Below are 10,687 nucleotides of genomic sequence, written 5' to 3' on the forward strand. Positions count from 1 at the left end.
ATGTACAAATGCGCTTTACACAATTGATGTGTGTATGGATTGTGATAAGAGTTGTATGAGACCCTAATAAAATGATTAAAAAAAAAAAGATTTGCAGTCTCAGACAGGGTATCTATGATAATGGCGTTAGAAGGAGTGACCAGGAGCCCTTGTGACATAGCCGGTTAGGTGTTGTGTCTGCTAACACAAGGTCAGTGGTACAAGCCCACTAATGAGGAGAAAGTTAAGGACGTCTGTCTTCATTAAGATTTACAGCCTCGGTAACCCTAAGGGAATTCTGCCCTGTGATCCAGTCGGGAGGGCTGAGTGGGTGGAAGAGGAGGTAATTAGCATCACTGGGGAACCGCAACCGTGAGAACCAGTCTCGAAGGGCAGCGGAGACAAAGACGGCGTGGAGCGTGCTGCTCGGTCCGCCGTCTCCGCTGGCGGCGATCCCGGGGAGGCTCCCCGGCCGGCCGGAGGGGCGTGGCTACAAGCCCGCGCGGGAAAGGGGCGGGCGCCGCATGCGCGCGCTCAGACAGCGGCCGCGCGCAGCACGCTCAGGTTTGGGATGGCGGCGGCGGCGACGGGGAGTGGGGTATCCCAAGAGGAGGAGGGGCCTAGTGGCGAGGCAGTGGCCCCGCAGCCTCAAGCCCCGACGACTGGGCCTGGGATGCGTCTTTCGAGGCTCCCTCTGGCGCGAGTAAAGGCCCTGGTGAAGGCGGACCCCGACGTGACGCTCGCCGCACAGGACGCCATCTTCATTCTGGCACGAGCCGCGGTGCGGCGCGAGCGCGGGCCCACCCCGCGGGCGGTAGCGGGAGGGAGAGAGAGCGCGCGCGCCAGCGAGCCGGGGCAGCTGGGGGCGGGACTTCGGGGACGTCCTAGGGGGTGGAGCTATGGGGGCGGAGCTTAGCGGCGTTTGGGGCGGAGGCGGAAGGGGTGGGCGGGGTTTGCTGATAGACTCAGCTGAGGCGCTAGGCGGAAAGAGTTCCATGCTTGCAGTAGTTGTATTGGTTTGTTCGCTCTCCGGGCTCCTCAAGGGGACCTGGGTAGCGATTTTAATTTGCGTCAAAAGTGGCTAACACACTTTATAGGCGTCTCAAGTGGATGAGTGAGTGATTGACAAGTAAAAGGAGGGGATTTGTCATTCTGGGCTGTTGGAAGAGAGGAAGGGGAAGAGACTAATGAAACTCAAGACAGCCTTCAACTTCAGGGGGGCGGAAAAAAAACCCTCCCCGCAACAACGGGCATTGCTTACCAAGAACTGCTAGATCCCACTGATAAACTCCTGTTTGCTCCGCAGGAATTGTTTGTGGAGACCATTGCGAAAGATGCGTATTGCTGCGCTCAACAAGGAAAGAGGAAAACCCTCCAGAGGAGAGACTTGGGTAGAGTGTCGTATGCTTTTTGGAGGGAAACAGGAGGGCTGGTCTGGGCTTCTCTTTTCCCCAGTGGAGAAGCTATCGTTATGCTGGGAGGGGTGCCCCAGGGTCTAGAAGGAATTCCTGATAGGAAAGGATCCATGGTATTTAGAAAGTATCCCTATGCGAGGTGGGGTGCCACAGGGTCTTTTGGGCGGTTTTTCCATTGACCTGGCACAGTGTCCGAAAGCCCTAACTTCAGAGGCTCAGCTTTGAGTGGCTGGAGGTGTGGTGGAGCAGAGTATGGAGGGAGCGGAGGAGAGATCCCCTCTACTGTATTGTAGCAGGCTTGACAGTTCTTGGGACTATGGGTTGGGTTGGATTACTGAGCCCTTTGTCTCTTTGGTAATGTTCTGAACATGCGTGAGTTCCCATCTATGAAATGAGGAGACTAAACAAGTTTTGCTACTACGATTCTAGTTCATACATGCATGGGTTTATTACAACAAAATGTGTTTCAGCAGGTCTCTGTGATCAGAAGATGGCTGCAGGCTAGTTCTTTTTTTCCCCTTCTTTGTCAAACTGTATTAAATTTTATATCCGTATGAGAGGTCTTTTATATTCTATAATTCCAGGCATCATCTGGCTGGTAATGTGGCAGTAGTGACTTTGGGAATCTGGTCTCCCAAAAGAACCTGCCGTGGCTGCCCACCCCTCCACTGGAGCCATCTGCTCCATGGCCAGAGTGAGGGCCTTGGCAGTAAAGTGCAGACATGCTTCCCTGGTTGTGCCCTCCCAGTATGTGGCATCAACGGAGATAAAGGAGCTCCAGAGCCTCCAGTGGCGAAGGACTGCCTGACCATCATCTACCCCCATGGGCACTGAGTACACCTGCCCTCCTCCTTGGGGATCCCAGCCCCTCCTGCCATCAGGTGTAATGGTAATGCAACTCCTTAAAGAGGCTGGTTGCTGTGTGCACCAGCAGAGGCTCATTTAGTTCAATGCTGTGGAAGCCAAGCTGGTAAGTGGCAGGATCAGCTACAGCCTGAATATCAGCAGCTGAGCCCGAGCGGCAGCGACTAATCGGTCATGAACTGGAGCCATCTGCTCCACGGCCAGAGCGAGAGTCGGGGTAAGCTTGTCAGTCACTTGATTGGTGATGTGGGACCTGCTGGTGGTTCTGGAGTCACCCCAGAATCACGTGCCTGTCACGTTGCACAGAGAGGCTAGTTCTCAATCTTGTGTTTTTTTTCTTCTCAGTATTGCTAAAGGTACCTCCAATAAAAGGTCCAATCAGAGTAGTGGCTTCTGAGGGGATCTCCTGGGCCACTGAAATTGAAGGCAGACAGGTGGGCTCAGAAGGCTATAGTGACTGTTTTGGGGGTAGTCATGCCAGATATTCTCAAAGGACACAGGATGATCACAGGGACTTAGTAGGAAAGGTTTCCAGAAAATTGAAAGCCTTAACAGGAGAGGAAAAGGCCAACAGCATTGTGTTGGAACATTTTTCCATCATGACAGCGCACCTGCTAACTTTGGGGGGTAGCAGGAGTGGTCCTAGGGGAATCTCACGGGGAAACCTTATCCCATCCACCCTACACCTCTGAGTCCCTCAAGGATGCCCAAGCTGTCATTTTGATATGATGTAAATGGAAGAGTACAGAGTTAGTTCTCTGGGGGAAGGGTTGCCAGGTGCTGTTGAGTTGAGTTGGTTCTGCATCGTCATCCTCACAAATGTTCTTATGCTTGAGCCCATTGTTGCAGCCGCTGTGTCAGTCGATCTTGCTGAGGTTCTTAGAGAGCTGGAAATACCTGCTTTAGAAATACATCCACCTAGCTGGGAGACGTGTGAGAAATAATGTTTTGTTTAGTAGAGGTTGCTGTGGTTTTGTAGCAATGCTTTTGACTTACTCTGGCATGCGCACTTTGTTTGCTGTGTTGCTGAGCTCTAAAGGCTTTCACAGGAGTTCTTTCAATGTAGGTTTGAATCGGAATAGTAGGGCTTAGATTTTTTCTTCTTCACCGAACCATATGTGACCTGGCTTTTCTTAACTCTTGTGACTAGGGATACATGTATGGATGGACTATATATTGTGTATGTATTCATCAATTGGTAGGTGTGGTGCAGTGATTTATAACTCCTTTGTAAGAATTTGTGGCCCACACTGGAGATCCCCTTGCAGAGGGGTCTCGGGGAGGAGACAAGCCAGTCAGGGTGCGATGTAACAATGATGAGAAATACAACTTTCCTCTAGTTCCTAAATGTTTCCTCCCCGCTCCCACTTCCATGACTCGAATTCGATCTTGCAAGACTGGCTAGACCAGAGGAGGTACACTGGTACAGATAGGAACTGAAAATACAGGGAATCCAGGACGGATGAGCCCTATAGGACCAGTGGTGTGAGTGGCAAAACAGGGAGGGTAAAGGGAGAATGGGTAGGAAAGAGGGAACCGATTACATGGAACTGTGTGTGACCTTTTCCCTGGGGACAGACAACTGAAAAGTGGGTGAAGGGAGACGTCGGACAGGGAAAGATATGACAAAATACCCATTTATAAACTATCAAGGGCTGATGAGGGAGTGGGGAGCGGGGAGGGAGGGGAAAAATGAGGACCTAATGTCGGGGGTTTAAGTGGAGAGAAAATGTTTTGAGAAACGATGTACAAATGCGCTTTACACAATTGATGTGTGTATGGATTGGGATAACAGTTGTATGAGCCCCTAATAAAATGTTAAAAAAAAAAAAAGAATTTGTGGCCCAGTAGAAATAAACCCCAACTACAGGTTCAAGGTGGTAATCTGAAAATGTTATAATGCCATTCTTACTAATAAGGTGGTCACCATGTGGTTTGTGCTATTTGGGGCTAATGTCCAAATGATTAGAATTAGTTAACTGGCCTTTACTTTGTGTTTCAGATAATGCAATAGAAGCTGTGGATGAATTTGCTTTTCTGAAAGGTGAGTTCACTATCAGTGGGTAATCACTTCTACCTGTATCTTCCTTGCTAGTGCTTTCAGTTTAAATCTTTTTTTTTTTTTTTTTCAGTTTAAATCTTTAGGAAATGAATGGTTGGCTTTTCCTTGCTTTGTTAGCATATTTATTTCTACTTCCTGGTAGATAGATAACACAGACTTGCTAAATCGTGAGATTCCTGTGTTTCGTCCCTTGTGACAGAACGTCCTGAAAATGATAAGCCATAATGAAATGGGAGAGGATATAAAGACCCTGGTGGAGCTGGATAAATCCAGAAGTCTGACTCTGACTATCTAGAGATAGAAACCTTTTTCTTCATCCTAATACTAGAGATCAGAAACAATTCTTGTTCCTTTTCCAATACATAAAGTGACTATTTTGCAACAGTGAAATTTCTGCATTTTTGTATCTGTTATGTTAGGAATTTGGATTAACTTCTGTGAACTAACTAAATCTTGTCACTGAAATAGCAAATATTTGAGCTCCCTTCTCTCAGAGCTATTTCTGCTACTTTTTGCTACTTATGTTCTGTTGAATGGCTTTGTGAAAGCCGTTTGCCCTCAGTTCATTCTCACCTTCACCCCCACCCCCACCCCCCACCCCACGGTGTTATCATCCTTTCTTTCGTGCCTCATTACCCTCAGAAGTTTCTTGATTTGTTTCACCCTTTAGATCTTTGTTCTATACCCCCCTATCAACCTTGGTCCCATAGTCTTTTGATCAATTCTTTCAAATGTCTTTTAGTTCGTTAATTGACTTCCTGTAAGCCTTTTATTCACAAATGTTGGAAGCTTCTTTCCTGTTCAGTTCTAATTACCAGCTCTTTTGTAGAGATGAGAGATAGGATCAAATTTGTATTGTAAAGAGATGACACTAGTGCCCTTTGGATAATAGTAAGTTGGCAGGGGTGGGAGGTGCCAAGAACAGAAATGGAGAAACCTTAAGTGGTTTTTCTCTCCATAGCCCCCTCCTCTGTGGCTCTCTTCAAATCCAAGGCCACCCTACTTCAGATCTCCCTCCTTTCTGCTCCCCATTGCCATGCCAGCCTCCAAGGAGTTTTCTCTTGCATGGTGTGGGCAGTAGTTGTTAAAATGCCATCTAGCATTTGCTTTCTATTGCTCTCTAATTACTTGTGTGTATTTGACTAGATTCCTTATACTGACTCTCTCCGCTGCCATGGTCTAATGCCTCCCTTGGACTTCTGTTGCCATTAGATACCGTTAGCTCAGACTCACTGGTGATCCATGAACAGTGGAACGAAACATTGCGAGGTCCTGCACCATCTTTGGTAGGCGCAAGTGCAGTGTTCGGACCCCTGGGAATCAGAAGACTAGGGCCTCCTCATAAATAGCTTTATCAGACAATATTTGATTATACTCCAGAGGGCTTTCGGTAGTTAATTTTCAGAAGTAGATCGACAGGTCTTAGTTTGTCTTAGTCTGGGAGCTCTGCTGAAACCTGTCCCGGTAGGCCTTGGACGTGAAGAGAGCCAAGGGGAAGAAGGATTTCATTGTCCGTTGTTTCTCCGAGTGCCATGTCATGGTCATTTCCTCCATATGTCAAGGTTCTGATTTATGTACGAGTCATGATATCTGAAGAGTTACTTGTTGGATAGTTTGAGGCCTATATAATAAATCCTTTCTCCAAAGAAGGTTTCTCTTTGTTGTCTCTAGGCACCCGGGGAATGAGCCCTGTTGGGCCTCCTTAGTCCAACTCTAAGGCTTGAGGATTCCTGGTCATCTGTGGTGCAGGCGAGAGTGTCTGCCTTCCCCTGAGGGTGCAGCGTTTTGGGACTCTAGCTTGAAGAAAGGAGGATTGTCAGACCTTCCCTACATGGCCGGATCCTGGCATTTGGCTGTTGGTGCCTGAGCTGTCCAAAAACATGCCTGGTTTCTCAGCTGTATCTTTCAGACTGCCAAATGCCTTCAGGAAAAAACAGCATTGGAGGCCAAGTTTACTTTGTCCTGCCTGCTCTAACTTTTAGATTTGCCCTTTAAAATTTTTTAATTAATTAATTAATTTTGGATTTGCCTTTTCTTACTGGCTTTTCATTGCTTAGAAAAAATATTTATATTCAGCTTTATTAATGAGTTTCAGCATAAACTTGCCATTTTTAATCCATTTATGGAAAAAATAGAGATATGCTTTGCTTTTCTCACATTACTATTCTTCTGAATTTATTAAAGGTTTTTATTACTGTTCTTATTTTTAATAAACTTTGGTCTCTTTACGAGGTAGGCTTTCTTCAAATGCATGGTGATATGTGAATTTTCACTGTATTTAAGAATGAGGGACTAAGAAGGCTGTTTGGAACTTCTCTCTGTGTGTGTGTGTGTGTGTGTGTGTGTAAGGTTGTTGCCTGTCAGCTCTATGGTAGGGTGAACAGAGATGGCATTAGATGTTGATGTTATACTGGGGGACCCCAAACTAGTCCAGTTCTCTCCACAAGGCCATTCATTCTTTAGAGGAGCCTCTGAGGTTTTTCCATGTCAAGTTCAAGGACCTGTCTTTTGGACGTGCTATGTGCAGGGAAAATTCAGGGGTGGGGGGAGAAAGGAGTCAACTCTTTTGCATACAGACCTTCAAGTATGAACCACTTTTAGCCTAGCCTTATGTCACACCTTGCTCCCTGCCATTCTGGTGTTTGCCTCTGGACTTCCCCTGGTACTCAGCAGGTAGGTTGCTTCTACTTGCAAGCCCTTTTGGGTACAGGGTAGACTGATTTTTGCTCTGCTGAATTTTTTTAAAAACAGTCTGATCAGACTTTTATTCAGATTTTTGTTGCGCTCAGGAGGCTTAATTGTAGGTTTATATTTTTAAAACTCAATTTTCCTTTTGAATGGACTCTTGGAGTAGGGTGTACACAACTTGTGGACTCATTCCCTGATTTTGGACTGGAACTTTCTAAAATGATTTTTAATTCTTTCCTTGCAAAATGTACTTCATTTTTTCTTGTACTACTCACCTCGTGTATACCATGTCCTTATGCAATAGTGCATGTGTTCTATGGTTTTACATAACATACAAACTGCCTGTGTGGTTCTCATAAGCATGCTTTACCAGTATATTTCTAGTGTTGTTGACATCCGTTTCCGGTTTTCTTCATTTGTCCAATGAATTTAACATTCACTCTTTCTTCATCTTAGTACCTACTGATGTGCAGGGTTGGTTCCTAGCAGTGGCCCCTCCCTAGCCAAGCCCTGTGTTTCTAAGCAGCTCTTCCCCTGGCAGGAGCCCTTTCCCTCTCTACAGACTGCTTCCTCTAGTGCAGGGAGAAATCACTTTTTTCCATCCTGACCTGAAACAGCTTTTGACAGGGTGCTGGCTCTGGCCTAAGAGGAATGTCGTTCTTTGCACCCAGGCCGAGAGGTCACCCAGTTGGACAAGGTCAGCACCATAGCTATACAAATTCTGTCTTGACCTGAGATAGTTGGCTGCTGTGATCAGATTGTTGGAACCTCCTGCTCACACAGAATGGCGAGTATGAGACCCTCGTGTATCGAGGGATTGATGTGGGTCTGATTGACTGCCTAGGGGCCTTGTGGGGCTGAGACGGTGTGTACCTATGCCTGCTCTGCCCTGTCACTGCCCTGTCACTGCAATTACATGTGGGGCCAGCCTCGAGGGACCTGAGTGCTCACTTGCAATGGTCTCTGTACACCATGGGGCTGCTCGTGCTTGGACTGTGGCAGCCCTGTGTGCCACCCTGTGCCCATCTCCAGCTCAATGTACCTGGGCACAGAGCAGATACAGTGCGCTCAGGCCTGGCCAGAGCAGATGCTCGGTGTCAGGGATTATGTTCTGATTATGTGTGCCCTACCTCATGACCATGACTCATACCTTTACTATACAAATAGCATCCAAAGTGATGGTATCTGACTAATGGGCACCTTGTACATAAACACAGACCACACGCAATAAAGCAAATATGTGAGTTTTGTGATATATATATATTTGTAATGGTATCCCAGTCCATATAAAACTTACATTTACATTACACTGCAGTAAAAGGAGCGCTGGTAATGTAATGGTTTTGCTAACCGCAAAGTCAGCAGTTTGAAACCACCAGCTGCTCCGTGCTGGAGGAAGACGGGGCTTTCTACTCCCGGAAAAAGTTACACTCTCGGAAACCCACAGGGGCAGTTCTGTTCTGTACTGCAGGGTTGCTGTGAGTCGGAATCAAATCAGGGGTGGCGAGTCAGGCAGTATGCAGTTGAATTCCAAAAATGTTTGAAATGTTTGAGAATTACCACATGTGACACAGATAGTAAGTGAGCACACGCTCTTGGGCAAATGATGCCAATACACTTGCCAATTGGTAGAAGACATGGTGTCTGCAATGCACAGTAAGGCATAGTGCCATAAAGCGAGGTATGCCTATATGCGGGGTCCTGCCCCTTTTCAGGGGAGAAAAAATTACCGAGCGCCCCCCTTGCAATTAAAAACTTTTGTACTGTAGCCCAAAATCCAGAATAACATGTAAGTGTCTGCTTTTGCACCTCCCTGGATCACTGTGGTGCCCGAGGGCCTGGGGTCACCCACTTTGGAAAACATTGCTGTGTTGGATGACGGTGACCCAGGCTGCAGTTCACTTCTGGAAATGTCACAAGTGTGATTGTGGATGCATGCGCATGCGATGTCAGAGCTTTCTGATACACATTTTCACCAGCAAAGCCGTATGAATGCGCACTAGCACAGTGACTTAGCACCTTCCTGTCTCTCATTCTTACTCTCAGAACTCGTATGGTAGTCTGTCCATCCTCCCATGATGCATTTTCTCCCCAGGAGTCTTCTGAATGGATATTCCTCAAAACTATTTTTTGGCTTCTGAGAAGGGCTGCAGCTTCCACTTGAACTTTGCTCAGTTTGTTGCACAATCCCCAAGGTGCCTTGCTTTTTATACATCACTCTTTGTATTTTCTAGGTACTTTGGATTGATTGAGGAGCTTTCAGTGGGAGCCTTTACCTGCATCCTTCAGCCAGCCCCACCCTGAAGGGCCCCCGCTCTGCAGCACACTGTCTGTGGAATATTTCTCTCTTCTACCTTCATTCGTGCCGGGACAGCCCGAGATCTCTACAAAGTCTTCCATTCCGTGAATCCGTTTTCCACTCAGGCTGGATACAGCCGCTGCTGGCCAGGGCAGAGTTTGGGAATGTGTTTTGCATATATTGCTCGGTGAATGGAGAGGACTCAAATAAAGTTTCTGACCAGCTTCAGTGCACTTGGTTTCATACGCTGCCTTTCCCTGGGGAACCACCATGTCCAGTCTTCCGCCTGCCCGTCACCCTGCCAGCCATTCGAAACCTCAGCCTTGTTTTGCTCTTCACTTTCTCAGCAGAATATGGATCCAGAATTTAAAACATGCCACATACGGCTCTGAAGTTTCACATAAACATGATGTTAGATTGTAAAACTAAACTTTTGTTTTCTAAGGGTGGGGTGGGAAATAGGAAGGAGGCTTGGCATTTAGACCATTGAGGTGAAGGAGCAGGAGCCCAAGTGTCTTAGTAGGGTTAGCTTTGGTAACCATGATCAGCGTTTCTAACCCTAGGGAGAAAGGTGAGCAGTCTGCTCCGAAGGATTTACAGTCTCGGAGACCCTAAGGAATAAATTTCTACCTTACGGGGTCCCTGAAAGACAGAATCAGCTTGATAGCAGTGGTGGTTTTGTTTTTTTTCAATTTTAATTTTTCCTCAGTCTTCATGACAGCCTTGAAGAAGCCTGGTACAGTTGTTCCTAAGTATTTTTTTTTTGAAGTATTTTATCTTACTCCCAGATAAAATCACATGGGTCTCCCTAGAAAAATGATTAGATGCTCAGTCCTAACACTTTTTTAAAATTCCCAAATATTTTAGAATAATTTTAGATGTACAGAAAAATTGTAAAGATAGTTACAGAGAATTTTAGCATACTCCTCAGCTAGTGTCCCCATTGTCCACATCTTATATTACCATGGTTCATTTGTCCAAACTAAGTAACAGTCATATGTTCTTAATAACTAAACTCCTGAAATGTTTAGATAACAGGCACTAATAATGGCATGTTTCTGCTCCAAGACTGTTCAAAGCACTGTGCAGCACTGCACTGAATTGCCTTGTCTCCCCAGACTTTCCTCGTTTGTGAGGCCTCCGCAGGCAGGTCTTTCCTCATTTTCCCTGGCCTGGCAGCCATGAGGGAGCATCGGTCACGTGTCCTATAAAATGTCCCCAATCTGCCTTTGCTCTCTTGTGAATGTAGACATGTTTGCTTGTGATTTCAGGGGTTACACAGACCCTTGAAGCCCTTGCTTGACCCTACTATTATCAATGCACATGGTAATATGAAATTATAAAATACATCCAGTTGGTAGATCACCATACTAATGTAAG

General features: G+C 46.4%; 1 protein-coding gene across 2 annotated transcripts; it reads left to right on the forward strand.

Moving 5' to 3' along the window:
* The first annotated feature begins 550 nt into the window (after nucleotides 1-550).
* Nucleotides 551-9,540, forward strand: POLE4 (DNA polymerase epsilon 4, accessory subunit). 2 transcript variants are annotated; one of them, XM_045283983.1, is made up of 4 exons: nucleotides 551-760; nucleotides 1,286-1,370; nucleotides 4,261-4,302; nucleotides 9,243-9,540. In XM_045283983.1, exons 1-4 carry the CDS (start codon nucleotides 551-553, stop codon nucleotides 9,254-9,256), a joined length of 351 nt encoding a protein of 116 aa, XP_045139918.1. In that variant the 3' UTR covers nucleotides 9,257-9,540. The 2 variants fall into 2 exon arrangements, with proteins under 2 accessions (XP_045139918.1, XP_045139917.1); XM_045283982.1 differs by lacking the exon at nucleotides 9,243-9,540 and adding an exon at nucleotides 5,992-6,486.
* Nucleotides 9,541-10,687: the final 1,147 nt, after the last annotated feature.

Source organism: Echinops telfairi, unplaced genomic scaffold (genome assembly GCF_000313985.2).
Source record: "Echinops telfairi isolate 266 unplaced genomic scaffold, ASM31398v2 ScPeMD7_7467;HRSCAF=8505_1, whole genome shotgun sequence".
Classification (NCBI taxonomy): domain Eukaryota; kingdom Metazoa; phylum Chordata; class Mammalia; order Afrosoricida; family Tenrecidae; genus Echinops; species Echinops telfairi.